Below are 17,771 nucleotides of genomic sequence, written 5' to 3' on the forward strand. Positions count from 1 at the left end.
TGCAAGGGGCCCCAAATAGCCAAAACAATCTTTTTTTTTTTTTTTTTTTTTTTTTTTAAAGATTTTATTTATTTATTCATGATAGTCACAGAGAGAGAGAGAGAGGCAGAGACACAGGCAGAGGGAGAAGCAGGCTCCATGCACCGGGAGCCCGACGTGGGATTCGATCCCGGGTCTCCAGGATCGCGCCCCGGGCCAAAGGCAGGCGCCAAACCGCTGCGCCACCCAGGGATCCCTAGCCAAAACAATCTTGAAAAAGAATAATGTTGGAGTACTCACATCACGTATCTTCACTTTGAGACTTACAACAAAGCTATAGTAATTAAAATACTGTGGTACTGGCCAATGGACAAACTCACAAAAAAACAACTTTTGCACATCAAAGGGTATTATCAAGATGGCAAAAAGCTTATTGAATGGAGGAAAGCCTACTGAATGGAGGAAAATATTTGCAAATCATATATATTTGCAAATCATTTGTTTAAGACTCAACAACAAAAAAACATAAACAAGCCAATTTAAAACATGGACAAAAAAACAAGAACTTTTGTTTGCCCCATGTTGGGGCACCTCTGTGGCACAGTCGGTTGAGTGTCCAACTCTTGGTTTCAGCTCAGGTTATGATCTCCGGGTCAAGCTCAGTGCAGATTCTGCTTGGGATTCACTCTCTCTCTCTCTTTCTACCCCTGCCACCAGCACCCTTGCTCGTTCTCTCTCTAAAAATAAAATCTTTTAAAAGTGGACAGAGTTCTTGAATAGACATTTCTCCAATATGTATATATATATATATATATATATATATATATATATATATATATATAAATGGCCACTAACCATAAGAAAAGATGCTTGAAATCATTTGTCAGTAGGGAATTGAATATCAAAAGCATGATAAAATACCACTTCATACCTTCTGCATGGCTATAATCTGAAAAACAGCAAATAACAACTGTTGGCAAAGATGTGCAGAAATTGGAACCCTTTGTATCAAATGGTAGGAATATAAAAATGGTGAGCTGCTGTGGAAAACACGTTGGTGGTTTTTCAAATGATTAAACATAAAACTAATGTATGACTCAGAAATTTCACTCTTAGGTGTATATCCAGAAGAACTGAATGCAGAGAAACAAACAGATATTTGTACACTAATGTTTAGCCAAAAAGATAGAAACAACCCAAGTGTCCATCAACAGATGAATAAACAATATATTATATCCATACAATGAAATATTATTCAGCCACAAAAGGGAATGAAATTTTGATATATGGAACGACATGGGTGGACTTCGAAAATACTATGCTTTAGAAAAAATAAGCCAGATGCAGAGGGACAAATATTGTACAGTTTCAGTTATATGAGGTACTTAGAAAATGTAAGTTCATAAAAAGTAGAATAGAGATTATTAAAATTGGAGAGATGGGGAAGGGAGAATTATTAATGGATACAGAGTGTTTTTGGGAATGCTGAAAAGTTCTGATCATGTATAGTGGTGATGGTTATACAACATTGTGAATGTATTTATGTGATACCAAACTGTGCTCTTCTGGTTACAATTGTTAATATTATGCTATGTATATTTTACTACAATAAAACTTTTTGAAAAAAGAATCCATCTGAAGTTTGCATTCATGAATTTAAACTGAGTCCAGTCAGTACAGTTGAGTATTTTTCTTTAGCATTGCCAGGGTAATTGATATGCCAGTGAATAATTGAAATAATTAATAGGAGCCACTCATGTAGTGATATTGAATAAGAAGAAATAGTGGAAACTTGTATTCTGTAACCAGTATAATAAATAAATACATAAAGGGTAAAGTGCTTATCTCTTCAGCTTTATGATGGCCTAAACCTTCCATTATTTAGGTGTGAGTAAAGCAAGAAAAAATTGGTGGTGGTAAAAAGTGTGGATTTTTTTTATTATATTCTTGATTTTTTTCCTGTGACTATGTGAATCATTTTATTTTTCTGTTCATAGACATCCTGTGATGCACATATTGATTTGAAATCCCTTGTATGCAATCTTCTGGCAGCTTATTGGGAACTGCTTCTTTATATAAGATACTTCCCTGGAGAACAGAGTAGACACCCAAAATAGAATTTCCCAAAGACCTGGAGATATATGGAATTAGACTTGTTTTTGTGTTAGTGAGGGAGTAGGTAGGAACAAATTAGACTATTAGAATTCTTTTTCTTAAAAAAAAAAAAAAAAAAAAAAAAAGAATTCTTTTTCTTACATTAGAGTTTGGCAAACTAAGGCCTACAAATGAAATCCAACTATTTTTGTATGGCCATGAGTTTAAATTCATTTGCATTTTTAAATATTTGGAAAAGAAAAAAATCAAAATATGAACATCATTTTGTGCAAAATTATATGAAATTCAAATCTCAGTTTACATAGGTAAAAGTTTTATTGGAACACAGTCATGCTCATTTGTTTACAAATTGTCTGTGGCTGCCTTTATGTTGGGTTGGCTGAGTTGACTAGCTGCAATAGAAACCATTAATTAATCTCGAGCCCTTTACAAAAAAGGCTTGTTGACCCTTGATCTGTGTGATCAGGAAAATAATACATCCCATCCTCATTCCCCCCTTTTGTTCTCTGACTTTTATAATGAGAATTTTTCACAAATTAGTCTTGTAAGGAAAGCTGTGGATTGGTATTATAAATCACTGAGCAATTCAATTTCCTTTCAATGCACCAACTTTCCTATTCTTTCTAATGTATAATTCTAATATCTGACATCCTTAGTGCACTTTCATAACCTTCCTTCTATTTGAATTATATGAACAATAGCCAAATAACATTCACATTAAAACTATGAGACATATTTTAACATTTAATATTTATTGAGAGTTTATCTTCCTCCATAAGAGTAATATTCTAGGTTTGTGGTTCTAGTTTCAGATAATTCAACAATAAAAATCAAGAATGCAGGTGTTTTCCTTCTTTCTGACCTGTGAATTTCAGAAGCCTTGTACTTCATGGTAGCAAAAGGCTGCAGCAGCTCCAAATGTCATGCTCTTATATGACAATAAACAAATGTAGGAATGAAAAACCTAAATGTGAGACAGGAAGCCATCAAAATCCTTGAGGAGAACACAAGCAGCAACCTCTTTGAACCCATTGATCATAGCAACTTCTTACTAGACACATCTCCAGAGGCAAGGGAAATGAGCAAAAATAAACTATTGGGTTCATCAAGATAAAAAGTTTTTGCATAGCAAAGTAAACAATCAACAAAACTAATAGGCAACCTTTGGAGTGGGAAAAGATATTTGCAAATGATGTATATAATAAAGGTTTAGTATCCAAAATCCATAAAGAATTTATCAAATTCAGTACCTCAAAACCAAATAATCCAGTTAAGAAATGGGCGGAAGGCATTAATAGATGTTTTTCTTTTTTTTCAGTAGTTTAAAATTCAAGTTCAATTAATTAACATAAAGTGTATTATTAGTTTCAGAGGTGAGTTCAGTGATTCATCAGTCTTATGTAATACCCAGTGCTCATTACATCACGTGCCCTTCCTTAATGTCCATCACCATCATTTTTCCAAAGAGGACATCCAATCCAGATGGCTAGCAGACACATAAAAAATAAAAAGATGCTCAACATCACTTATCATCAGGGTAATACAAATCAAAACTACAATGAGATATCACCATACCTCTGTCAGAATGGCTAAAATTAAAACACAAGAGACAACAGATGTTGACGAGGATCCAGAAAAAGGGTAGCAAAATACTGATTTATAAGGGATACATGCACCTTGATGCTTATAGCAATATTAACAATTGCCAAACTATGGTAAGAGCCCAAGTATTCATTGGTTGATAGATCCAGCGCTTTCTACACTCGATATGTCTTCTAAGCAACATCTCCAAAGACCAGATGGATTTCACAGATATCTACAGAACTTTACATCCAAACGCAACTGAATACACATTCTTCTCAAGTGCACATGGAACTTTCTCCAGAATAGACCACATACTGGGTCACAAATCAGGTCTGAACCAATACCAAAAGATTGGGATCGCCCCCTGCATATTCTCAGACCATAATGCCTTGAAATTAGAACTAAATCACAACAAAAAGTTTGGAAGGACCTCAAACACGTGGAGGTTAAGGACCATCCTGCTAAAAGATGAAAGGGTCAACCAGGAAATTAAGGAAGAATTAAAAAGATTCATGGAAACCAATGAAGATACAACCATTCAAAATCTTTAGGATACAGCAAAAGCAGTCCTGAGGGGGAAATACATCGCAATACAAGCAGCCATACAAAAACTGGAAAGAACTCAAATACAAAAGCTAACTAACCTTACACCTAAAGGAGCTAGAGAAAAAACAGCAAATAGATCCTACACCCAGCAGAAGAAGAGAATTATTAAAGATTCGAGCAGAACTCAACGAAATTGATACCAGAAGAACTGTGGAACAGATTAACAAAACCAGGAGTTGGTTCTTTGAAAGAATTAATAAGATAGATAAACCATTAGCCAGCCTTATTAAAAAGAAGAGAGAGAAGACTCAAATTAATAAAATCATGAATGAGAAAGGAGAGATCACTACCAACACCAAGGAAATACAAACGATTTTAAAAACATATTATGAGCAGCTATACACCAATAAATTAGGCAATCTAGGAGAAATGGATGAATTTCTGGAAAACCACAAACTACCAAAACTGGGACAGGAAGAAATAGAAAACCTGAACAGGCCAATAACCAGGGAGGAAATTGAAGCAGTCATCAAAAACCTCCCAAGACACAAAAGTCCAGGGCCAGTTGGCTTCCCTGGGGAATTCTATCAGTTGTTTAAAGAAGAAACCATACCTATTCTACTGTAGCTGTTCGGAAAGATAGAAAGAGATGGAATACTTCCAAATTCATTCTATGAGGCCAGCATCACCTTAATTCCAAAACCAAAGACCCCACCAAAAAGAAGAATTACAGACTAATATCCCTGATGAACATGGATGCAAAAATTCTCAACAAGATACTGGCCAATAGGATCCAACAGTACATTAAGAAGATTATTCACCATGACGAAGTGGGATTTATCCCCAGGATGCAAGGCTGGTTCAACACTCATAAAACAATCAATGTGATTCATCATATCAGCAAGAGAAAAACCAAGAACCATATGATCCTCTCAATAGATGCAGAGAAAGCATTTGACAAAATACAGCATGCGTTCCTGATCAAAACTCTTCAGAGTGTAGGAATAGAGGGAACAGTCCTCAACATCTTAAAAGCCATCTACGAAAAGCCCACAGCAAATATCATTCTCAATGGGGAAGCGTGGGAGCCTTTCCCCTAAGATCAGGAACCAGACAGGGGTGTCCACTCTCACCACTGCTATTCAGCATAGTACTAGAAGTCCTAACCTCAGCAATCAGACAACAAAAAGAAATAAAAGACATTCAAATTGGCAAAGAAGAAGTCAAACTCTCCCTCTTCGCAGATGACATGATACTCTACGTAGAAAACCCAAAAGACTCCACCCCAAGATTGCTAGAACTCATACAGCAATTTGGCAGTGTGGCAGGATACAAAATCAATGCCCAGAATTCAGTGGCATTTCTATACACTAATAATGAGACTGAAGAAAGAGAAATCAAGGAGTCAATCCCATTTACAATTGCACCCAAAAGCATAAGATACCTAGGAATAAACCTAACCAAAGAGGTAAAAGATCTATACCCTAAAAACTACAGAACACTTCTGAAAGAAATTGAGGAAGACACAAAGAGATGGAAAAATATTCCATGTTCATGGATTGGAAGAGTTAATATTGTGAAAATGTCAATGTTACCCAGGGCAATTTACACGTTCAATGCAATCCCTATCAAAATACCATGGACTTTCTTCAGAGAGTTGAAACAAATTATTTTAAGATTTGTGTGGAATCAGAAAAGACCCTGAATAGCCAGGGGAATACTGAAAAACAAAAACCATAGCTGGCGGCATCGCAATGCCAGATTTCAGGCTGTACTAAAAAGCTGTGGTCATCAAGACAGTGTGGTACTGGCATAAAAACAGACACATAGATCAGTGGAACAGAATAGAGAATCCAGAAGTGGACCCTCAACTTTATGGTCAACTAATATTCGACAAAGGAGGAAAGACTATCTATCCATTGGCAGAAAGACAGTCTCTTCAATAAATGGTGCTGGGAAAACTGGACATCCACATGCAGAAGAATGAAACTAGACCACTCTCTTGCATCATACACAAAGATAAACTCAAAATGGATGAAAGATCTAAATGTGAGACAAGATTCCATCAAAATCCTAGAGGAGAACACAGGGAACACCCTTTTTGAACTCGGCCACAGTAACTTCTTGCAAGATACATCCACAAATGCAAGAGAAACAAAAGCAAAAATGAACTATTGGGACTTCATGAAGATAAGAAGCTTCTGCACAGCAAAAGATACAGTCAACAAAACTAAAAGACAACCTACAGAATGGGAGAAGATATTTGCAAATGACATATCAGATAAAGGGCTAGTTTCCAAGATCTATAAAGAACTTATTAAACTCAACAGCAAAGAAACAAACAATCCAATCATGAAATGGGCAAAAGACATGAACAGAAATCTCACAGAGAAAGACGTAGACATGGCCAACATGCACATGAGAAAATGCTCTGCATCACTTGCCATCAGGGAAATACGAATCAAAACCACAATGAGATACCACCTCACACCAGTGAGGATGGGGAAAATTAACAAGGCAGGAAACCACAAATGTTGGAGAGGATGTGGAGAAAGGGGAACCCTCCTGCACTGTTGGTGGGAATGTGAACTGGTGCAGCCACTCTGGAAAACTGTGTGGAGGTTCCTCAAAGAGTTAAAAGTAGACCTGCCCTACGACCCAGCAATTGCACTGCTGGGGATTTACCCCAAAGATACAGATGCAAGGAAACACTGGGACACCTGCACCCCGATGTTTCTAGCAGCAATGTCCACAATAGCCAAACTGTGGAAGGAGCCTCGGTGTCCATCGGAAGATGAATGGATAAAGAAGATGTGGTTTATGTGTACAATGGAATATTAGCCATTAGGAAGGAAAATACCCACCATTTGCTTCGACATGGATGCAACTGGAGGGTATTATGCTGAGTGAAATAAGTCAATCGGAGAAGGACAAACATTATATGGTCTCATTCATTTGGGGAATATAAATAATAGTTAAAGGGAATAGAAGGGAAGGGAGAAGTAGTGTGTGGGAAATATCAGAAAGGGAGACAGAACATGAGAGACTCCTAACTCTGGTAAACGAACTAGAGGCAGTGGAAGGGGAGGTGGGCGGGGGTGGGGGTGACTGGGTGACGGGCATTGAGGGGGGCACTTGATGGGATGAGCACTGGGTGTTATTCTATATGTTGGCAAATTCAACACCAATAAAAAGTAAATTTGTAAAAAAAAAGGAAGGCACTTGTAATGAGCACTGGGTATTATATGTAAGTGATGAATTACTGAATTCTACTCCTGAAGCCGATATTATACTATTATGTTAACTGGAATTTAAATAAAAACTTGAAGTTACCAAAAAAAAAAAAAAAAAGATACATAGTTAGGGATTTGGCAGCAATGCTGGAGTTTTAACTATTCTTAATAGTTGTGGGAACTTGAGCAAGTTGCTTAATAATCTTTTGATTTATTCATTTAATAAATGGATATAATAAAAGTACCTACTATGAGGTTTTGAAGCTTAGTTGAAATGATATTACAGTGCATGGGTGACGGTTGGTTGGCTAACATCAAACCTCGTTCCCACTCCCTTCCCCCTTACCTTTTTCTTTGTCTACTTTAGAAGCTGGAGCAGCTAACACTCTTTTCCATCCTTCTTTTCAGCTCTGGTTGATTATGTAATTTTGTTTGGGAGATGAAACCTAAGTAGTTTTTCAGGGGTATTTCTATAAAAGGTTTGGTTTTTATACAGAAACAGAGAGATTGTTCATGCTTTCCATTTTTATTGACTTAAAAATAAATTCATTCATGTATTTAACATATATCTGTTGAGTGCCTACTATGAGACAGACACTATTCTAGGTACAGGGGACATATCAGTGAATAAAACATATAAAAAGCCCTTATCTCATGGAACTTTCTGGGGAGAGAGAGACCTTAAAAAATAGATATATAGCCTCTGAGAAGATGGTAAATGCTATATGAAATAAGGTAATAGCATTGAGCTGCGAGGTCAGTGGGTACAAACATTAAGTGGGTAGAAACATCAAGATAGGCTTTGCTGAGTCACTTTCAAGCAGAAATCTGAAAAAAGTAAGGGTATGAACAATGTGGGTTACTAAGGAAAGAGTATTCCAGCTGAAGAAGCAGCCGGGGCAGAGACCCTGGCATAAGGGAACATGCCAAATAAAGAGGTCGGTACAATGGAAATGAGTGAGGGGAAGAGAAGTGAGGGATGAAATTAGGGATAGCTGTGTGAACTAAGCCCTCTTGCCAGCACGAGAGAACAGCTGATTGAATCATACACACACCTGCTCAGACCTTGTTGCACAGTTGAACTATTGCTAGAAGCCATCTGACTCAAGACTTCTTATTATGTGAAAGAAATAATTCTACATTTGTTTAAGCCAAGGGATGTGTTTTTCTGTAACTTGTGGACAAAATTATTACTAATTAACTGAAGTTCTTAGTTTAATGGCTGGCTGGCATATGCAAGTGCCCAGAGCATGTTGGCAAATACAGTTATGTGTATGTGTCTCAAGACCAGACAATCTCATATAGTTAGAGGTAAGTGAATCTTTAAAAATAACAGTGACAAAAGTTCCAGTAGACACAGTAAACAGAAAATTAAATGGGGTATTTTAGGAGCTTATGATTTCTCTATTACTGTGATAATCTGTGAGATATTTTACAAGTGCACAAAGAATTGAGTCTGCTGTGCCCTGTGCCATAACACGTAAACAAAAATTTAAAAAAGATGGCACCAGTGGTGTTACTATAATTTGTTCAAGCTCTTTAAAACCTTTTTTAAATCTCACTACTAGTCATTCAGAACTTTATAATTTAGCTGACTAGATTTTGAGTGTGATTTTATCTTACTGTATTATCCACTATCCATTAAATCCTGGCACAAACATGAGCCAGGACTTTGGTCTTTTGTGTGTCCCATAGACTGAAATAAAGCTACTTCCCAGTAGTTTTCTTTATGGATAAAGTTTTGTTCCTTCTGTTTCTGCCAATAAGAGAATTTGCTGGAGAAGTTCAGCTAAGTTGGGTAATCACATTGCAAGTATATTGCAGAAAGAATTCTGTTCGATAAAACCTGAAATAAATAAATTTTTAGTACTTTTAGCTTTAAAATCTATGAATTAGGGGCACCTGTGTAGCTCAGTGGTTGAGTGTCTGCCTTTGGCTCAGGTTATGATCCCAGGGTCCCAGGATCGAGTCTCACATCAGGCTTTCTGCAGGGAGTCTGCTTCTCCCTCTGCCTATGTCTCTGCCTCTCTCTGTGTGTCTCTCATGAATAAATAAAATCTTAAAAAAAAATCTATGAATCAGGGCACTGAGGAGGGCATTTGATGAGAGGAGCACTGGGTGTTATACTATTTGTTGCCAAATTGAATTTAAATAAAATATTAAAACATACAGTCTATGAATTAAAGTAGGAATACCATTTCAGCCAAATTGTTATATATAGCATTGCTTTAAACCTTTTTATGGTGACCTTTGATTAGTAAGCTAAAGATACAAATTGATATAGTTTTATGTGTATACATTGTAGCAATATATTGAAAGCTCAACAATGCATTTTTGATACTATCTGTAATTCTCATGAGTGTATCTGTTTCATAACTTTTTATCTAGCCACAGTTAACTGTCATTATCAAATGACCATCTTTATAAATAAAACTAAACCCGGTATAAAGGTTAAAACACTATATAGGAATGGACAACTGGAACATCCAAGAACTTTTAGAGAAAAAGATGAGGTACTAAACCCAAAAGATAAATGATCTCAAATGACTGTCATCTTCTCATACTACATTTTCTATGGAGGATTAGAAATCCAGATGTTAAGTGTTCCAGATAACTCAGCATAATACCGTTTTGTCCATTCAAGTTTTTGCTAAGTTAATAGAATACATTGTGTTTTCCCATAGATATTAAGATGACAGGTTTCCTGACATTTTGTTTATGACAATCTTAATTTTGCTAAAAATCTTTCATAGTAAAAGTATTTCATGAGATATATCAAGCTATGATATTTATAATTGTAGCATAGTTTAATGGCCTTGTGAATATATGAGATGATTTCATGAAATCAGTATACTAAAGGGAAAATGAAGAAGAAAAAATATCTTTAGTTTTTTAAACTATCTTTTGTACCGAGATTAACACGTAATTTTATAGATTGATTTAGAAAGGAATGAAATTAAATATGCTGTAATTGCTCTTTATTGATGTGAATTTGATGTATTGGACCAATTAAGGACTCTTTTCTATACAATATTCTTCTTATTTTTGTGCAGAGGGCTCTGAATGAGCAGGTAAGGATGACTTGAATTTGACTGAAAGTGTTCTGGCATAGGCCCTAGTTTTAAAGTGTCAACATAAGTTCATAAATTATATCATATTGCAGGTACATTTCTGAAACCTGTTCTTAAACAGGTTGCTTGGTAGCTTGTTTTTAGATTAAGTGAATAGGCAATTTTATAAGGAACTATTTCTGGAAATACCAACTCAGCATAACTAAGAAAAACAGAAATTTCATTGGTAATTGGAATAACTTTTAAATGCATAATGTTGCTCTCTTATGTGAAAAGCGGATAGTAAAGTAGAAAAAAGGAGATTATTGGAGTCTTCCATTTGAACCTTATAATTTGATTTATTTTTCTGAACATAGTAATTAGCTTAAAAAGCAAAATTATTATTAAATTTTAAAAATGAACTATTTTGGTAAATGTTTAATAAATTTTAAAAAGGTTTTGTAGAAATTTAATATCCATGAATAAGGAGATAATATGGCTCTTCTCTACTCTACTCCCCCATCCTCCAACAATTAGGGAGCCATGATATCAAGAAAGGTCACACAGTAATTGTCTACTACGGTCTTATTCTACACTACTTGGAATAGTACATATTACGTATTCTGAGTAGTATAGGTAAGTTGTTTAGTTTACTATATAGGAAATAATGTAGAAAAAGAAAAAAAATACCATCTAAGAAGTCATTTTCATTTGTATATAGGAGGATGAGTGGTTCAAGGGTCTCCTAAACATAGCTCTGGTCTACTATCTCCAAGTTCATCAACATTTCATGGCTAGCTATTGACTATTATATAAGTGCAAAGACTTCAACTTATATATTATGGCCCCAAACTTTCCATTCTAATCTTCTTCATTCTCCACACCCCTCCTTTGTATTCTTCTACTGTCATCTAATGAAATTACACTACTCAATTTCTAAACCATGCCTTATGGTCTGCTATAAAGAAATTGCATATGCTATTTCCTTTACCTAGGAATAGTTGTACCTGTTTAACAAAATTCTACTCATTTTCTAGGCCTATTTCAAATGTCCTCTTTTATGAAATTATTCCTGATTCTGCCAACCAGAGGAAATCTCTCTCTTTTAGAGTCCCATAGAATTGATAGTACTAATCTTATTCTATCTTACAGTATAGGCATATGTGCATTTGTCTCATTTCCCCTTTCCACTCTGCTGGTATTTCCTTGAGGTAAGACTTTGTTATTTTTCCTCTTTGTATTCTCTGTAGCACCAAGATGTTAAACGAATTGGATCTTATTGAACAGAAGATTTAAGATAATGAGCTTCTTCCTTTACTTCAGTTTCTACAGATTAGCTTTCCATAATATAAAATGAAAGATCAACTATTTAGAGGTGATTCAAGTCTGAGTAGTTTGGAAACAAATGATCACATCTTTGGTTTATCATAGTCTTCCAGAATAATGATTTAAAATTTAGATTTGTTTGGTTGTGTAAATAAGATGAAGTCAATGTAAATGAGACAATGGTTAAGATGTAAACATTTATTGGAACTGAATGTATTTAATTTGATCTAAAAAATAACCACTTATGCAAATGCACAGTTCTAAGTATGGAGGATAAGAAATAACCTTTTGGCAACAGAAAACTAAAATAATAGTATTGTTCATAATGCAATCAAAATGTAGTTCTTAGCTCTTGATTCTGTGTACTGCATACCTTAAAAAGAAAATAATACTTTTACCACACAAAAAAATAGGGTAGCTTTTCTTACTATCTCTATTTCAATTCATGTCTGAAACAAAAATCTACTTTAAAACAAATTGACTTTGGGACACCTGGGTTGCTCAGCAGTTGAGTGCCTGCCTTCGGCCCAGGGCATGATTCTGGAGTCCTGGAATCGAGTCCCACATTGGGCTCCCTGCTTGGAGCCTGCTTCTCCCTCTGCCTATGTATCTGCCTCTCTCTATGGGTCTCTCTTGAATAAATAAATAAAATCTTAAAAAAACTTATCAGTCTTGTCTGGTTTCTTTAGTATTTTTCCTTTTAACTAAATTCCTTCTCTGCCGTACTTCTTCGGAGGATTTATGATGTTAGAGGCAGCCTGGTTTTGAGTCTTCTATCTGTGTACTAGTTCCAGTTCACCTCACCCACCTTGTTCAGTGTTTCAAGTTCCTGGTTATATAGGAGAGGAAAGGACTTCTTCCCCAACAGTCAGTTTTTAAAGTCACAGTATTATCACACAGAACATATCTAATATCAGTTTCTGACACATTTCTTTTACAAAATTAATACCAAAGTTCCAACTGAGTCACCCATCCAGGTAGCTTCACCAAAATAAAAGCAACTATAGTGACACGAGTTATATTTCATCCTTCACCTTTGGAAAGTAACCGAAGTCATATATTCTTTCCCATCATCTACCAGCATCCATCAAATCTTCCTGTGACTCTTGATAACAGGTGCTTTTTTCCCCAGAAATTAAAATTTCTTAGAAATGAGATGAGGATTTTACGATCTAGAGTCATACACTTTTTTCTCTTTCCTCAGTTGGGCCTAAGAATTCACCCTATCTCTGTCTCCTTTTCTTGTCACACCACATATACCCTCAACGGATTTCTTGCATAAGTTCTCCAGAATAGATTTTTAGGGGTTAGGTATTTTTTCTTTGCTTGCTTATATTTTGGATTTTCTTCTGTAGCCTAACCTGACTGTAATCTTTCCATAGTGTCTACGGAGAGATTTGCTCAGTTTGGTCAAACAGGTTGTACAACTCCAACTGAGCTTTTCTGTCATATCGCCCCCCACGGCCCCCACGGCCCCACCCACCTCAGTTCTAGGTGGCTCCTTTAACAGGTATGCTCAGAGTTTTTTCTCTTTAGATTTTTATTTATTTATTCACGAGAATACATAGAGAGGAGAGAGAGAGAGGCAGAGACACAGGCAGAGGGAGAAGCAGGCTCCATGCAGGGAGCCTGACATGGGATTCGATCCCAGGTCTCCAGGATCACGCCCTGGACTAAAAGTAGTGCTAAACCAGTGAGCCACTGGGGCTGCCCAGGTATGCTCAGATTTGAAAATGACTCTGTTTCCTGAGCCAAGTAAACCTTTTGCCTAGATTAGATCCTGAATTTTGCTCTGAGAAGATTATGAATAAATTATTCTCGCTATATGTGAGAAGAACTGAGTATATTGTCAAGATAATAGCAACTTAGAAGTTACTTCTACACATAGATTTCTTGAATCTAAAAGCAAATAATGTATACTTCCTATTAGGTGTTTTGTTTTTATTTTTTGCTTCCTATGAAATTTTAAAAATGCTAATTAAAGTTAAAAATATCATTGATATAATGGAAGGCCATTTTCAAACCAATATTTATAAATAAATTAACTTCTTGACCTTGAAATAGCTCATTTTTCTCACTATTCACATTTGGTTTTGCTGTACCATATAATAATAATTCTATTGTTCAAATTTCAGATAGACTACAGCTACTATCTTTCTAAGATTTCTTTTTTTTTTTTTGATTAGAGGATAGATTAAAAAGAATAAAAATAAATAAGTTTCTAGCAGCTGTGGCCAATTATAGAGGATACCATTCACTATTGATGGAATTCTTTTTTTTTTTTTTTTTTTTTTTTTTTTTTTTTTTAAATCTTTTTTTTTTTTTTTTTTTTTAATTTTTATTTATTTTATGATAGTCACAGAGAGAGAGAGAGGCAGAGACATAGGCAGAGGGAGAAGCAGGCTCCATGCACCGGGAGCCTGATGTGGGATTCGATCCCGGGTCTCCAGGATCGCGCCCTGGGCCAAAGGCAGGCGCCAAACCGCTGCGCCACCCAGGGATCCCCTATTGATGGAATTCTTTGGTTCTTCAGATAACTCTGTGTTTATCTGAAGATACTATATGCTGAAACTGATGAAGTTATTGTCTGACTAGATAATACTATGCATTGATAAAGATGACTGATTATGCAAACTGAGGAATGCAGTTCCATAATATCCAAAACCAAAGATGATATAAATGGCTTTTAAATGTGTGCTATTTAACTGTAATTTACTTTGAATTTTTAATGACAATAGAAGAAATGTCTTTACTGTAGTTTTGTCTCTAATTTGTGCTTTTAATCAACACTATAGCGAAGATTTGAATTACAGTTTCAGAATTAGTATATTGAAAATGACACTAGAAATTGGAGAACCAAGGTGACTTCATAGAAATTAAAATTTTTCTACGTATATTTTGCAAACATTAGCTCTATAAGAAAATTGTGGAAAAAGAGAAGTCATGAGCAAACATATGTGGAGGAAAATGCACACATTGTATTGATCTTATGTGTGAATTAGAATATTATAGGCTACGTCATGACCTGTAATAAAGAAAACTGTTTTAACTTTGTTCAGTATAACTTCAAATTTATTTGACCAAGGAACACTTTTTATGTATAATAGGAAGTAAAATCCTGTGAAAACTTTAATTCTGCATAAAAAACCTGGGGGAATATTTCTCCAATACTTAGAAAAAAAAAAGCAAGAGTTTCAATTCTTTGCAAGTCTGATAAAAGATATAATAGACATTGTCATCTTTGCCTGACTTTAGCCTATTCATTTAGCAAACATATCACTTTTTCACTGAAATACAATAAAACCCATGCTTGAAAATTAGTCATAGGCAATCACACATATAAAAGACATTTTATTTAGCTTTCTAAATGATTTATTAAGGAATGCAAATATTTAAAAGGGTAAATAGAAAGCTAATATAGAACCATGAGATAGACAACATCATTAATATGTCAGGCTATAAACAATACACATAGTATATGCCTAATGTATTTATCTATACAATTTTTCTTTTCAATGATATTTTGCTGTAGAAACCAAAGTATAGAGAACTATATATTTTTCATGTATCTTTTCCTTCTGATGATGTGATGGATTTTAAATATAAAGACTCAGATATTTTTTTTAAATCTTTTTTTATTTTTTTTTTAATTTATGATAGTCACACACAGAGAGAGAGAGAGGCAGAGACATAGGCAGAGGGAGAAGCAGGCTCCATGCACCGGGAGCCCGATGTGGGATTCGATCCTGGGTCTCCAGGATCGCGCCCTGGGCCAAAGGCAGGTGCCAAACCGCTGCGCCACCCAGGGATCCCAAGACTCAGATATTTTAATCTGAAAGCATAACTCCCTTCTTTTCAAAATTTTGTTTCTACTCTGAAAAGCATAGTTAAAGAAACAGAAACCACAGAGATGTGTGTGTATGTGTATACACACGTGTATGTATAATACATGCACATGATAGCAAAGTCATATAGAAAACGTTAGAGAAAAGCAAATAGATTTTTGACTCATTCTTTCCCTTTACCAGAGACAAACTTTTAGGTTTATATCTTTATCAAGCTAAAGAATTTACTTGTACTGATAACCTTCTAAGTTTTTTAAAGCACAAATAGAAAAATTTAGTTAAGGTACTAATTCTTTAGCTCTTTATTAAAGTACGTTTTAAATGCTGTAGTACAGAAAAATGAAAACACCTCAGAATGCACTGCTTCCAAAACTTTTTGTCTGTTCCTTGTTCATTTATCTTTACTCTTAGATGACTAAGCAGCTTAAGACACAGTGTTGTGCCTGTCAACCTCTACTTTTTAAATTACTCAACGGTGAAACAAGTGAAATGCAAGGATTAATTTTCTTTCTGTGGTTCCAATTCCGTGACCTATAGGCTTCCCAAACTAGAATATTCTTGTCATAAAAGTCATTTGGATTCTCTTTTTTACACTCCATTAGTTGTTTAAATTTTTCCACATTTTGATTAGTTTCATATTTATACCGTAACTTTCTTATATAGTTATCTGGAACATGAAGTTATCTTTTAAAAAATTGGGTTAAAATACACATAGCATAAAATTTATCATTGTGATCATTTTTAAGTGTGCAATTCAGTGGTGTTAAGTGCATTTACACTGTTGTGCAGCCATCATCACCATCCATCCACACAACTCTTCTCATCGTGCAAAACTTAAAACTCCCTGAATTAAACAATAGCTTCCCCTCCAGCTCTTGGCAACCACCATTTTACTTCCTATCTCTATGAATTTGACTACTGTAGGTACCTCATATAAGTGGAATCATACAAATTATCTTTCTTTCTCTTGTGCTGGTTATTATTTTAACCAAAGTGGCAATCACCCTGTTTGTTTTTTTTAACCTGTGGCCCTCTTTGTTTTAACTCTGTTGGTCTCCTCTTTTTGTGTGCTTTGATTTTCCTATAAGACTCGTGTATATTAGTTCTGGACTTTAATTTTATTGAAATGGTAGCATGACTTTGTATTTCCAAAATCTTCAGTTTTCTCATACAATGCCTTATTTTGCTTCATTGTTTTCTAATATCCAGTAATAAAAATAAGTACAACTTCCAAAAGGAATAGAGTTGCTAGGAATTAACTAAGAAGACAATACCACTTCACATTCTAGTTGGACTTTTTGAAGGAGTTGATAAACACACTAAAGTTTATGTAAAAAACAAACAAAACAAGAAACCCAAAGAGAAAAATGGGCAAGGCATATGAAATTATTTTATAGTCTGTATTGATTAGTGCTTATTTTATTCTTCTCTAAAGAAATTCAACTTATTCCAGAAAGACTCATATTCCTTCTTCTTCAAACTCATTTATTTTTATGTTACTACCATAGAGTATGAAAATGAATGTTAATGTTTTTAAACCTCAGGGAATAGCAATTATTGCAACAGAGCAAAAATAAACTCCCCTAAAAAGTCTGGCAATTATATGACAAAAACATAGGACTCTGACTTCAATGATAAAGTTCTCTTAAAAGGACTCATTGGAGTTACAATTACCAAATCATTTCAAAGGAAAGAATAAATGCATTTTACGAAACAAATTGGCATGGGAAATAATGTAGTATCAGGTTTCATCTAAGTGTACAACTCACTATTTCCCCTCGAGGCTTAAACAAATATTACATGAATGAGGGCTCTTGTAAAATGTTATGTTTTGAAATAGATTTCATTAATGGTTTCTAGTGATAATTTATTTCTCCCTTTATGCACAAGTCTCTTCTCATACTAATAATGGATAGCTTATTTGCATATAAATAGATTTCAGTATTTGCAGAAGCAGAGACCAAATATGTTTCTTTTTCTCCCTCTGGACATTGTTAAACAGATTTAAAAAAAAAAAAAAAGAGGGGAAGGGGATATTGCAATAATTAGCAATGAGGAATTATAATAATTTTCTTGACCAAAAATTTTTGCAG

The 17,771-nt window shown here is 35.0% G+C and overlaps 1 protein-coding gene across 31 annotated transcripts in view; it reads left to right on the top strand.

Moving 5' to 3' along the window:
- The window catches only part of STPG2 (sperm tail PG-rich repeat containing 2), a 531,806-nt gene that overhangs the window by 281,833 nt on the left and 232,202 nt on the right, over positions 1-17,771 (top strand). For 2 of the 31 annotated variants that reach the window (XR_005382822.1, XM_038582091.1), the window contains exon 12: positions 13,216-13,343. The exons of the other annotated variants lie outside the window; for them this stretch is intronic. Coding sequence is in view for 1 of the 2 variants with exons in the window: in XM_038582091.1 (XP_038438019.1) it covers positions 13,216-13,340 (125 nt within the window). In the remaining variant the exon portion in view is untranslated. The remainder of the gene's footprint in view (positions 1-13,215; positions 13,344-17,771) is intronic. 31 annotated transcript variants of the gene reach the window in all.

This window comes from Canis lupus, chromosome 32, assembly GCF_011100685.1.
Source record: "Canis lupus familiaris isolate Mischka breed German Shepherd chromosome 32, alternate assembly UU_Cfam_GSD_1.0, whole genome shotgun sequence".
In the NCBI taxonomy this organism is placed as follows: domain Eukaryota; kingdom Metazoa; phylum Chordata; class Mammalia; order Carnivora; family Canidae; genus Canis; species Canis lupus.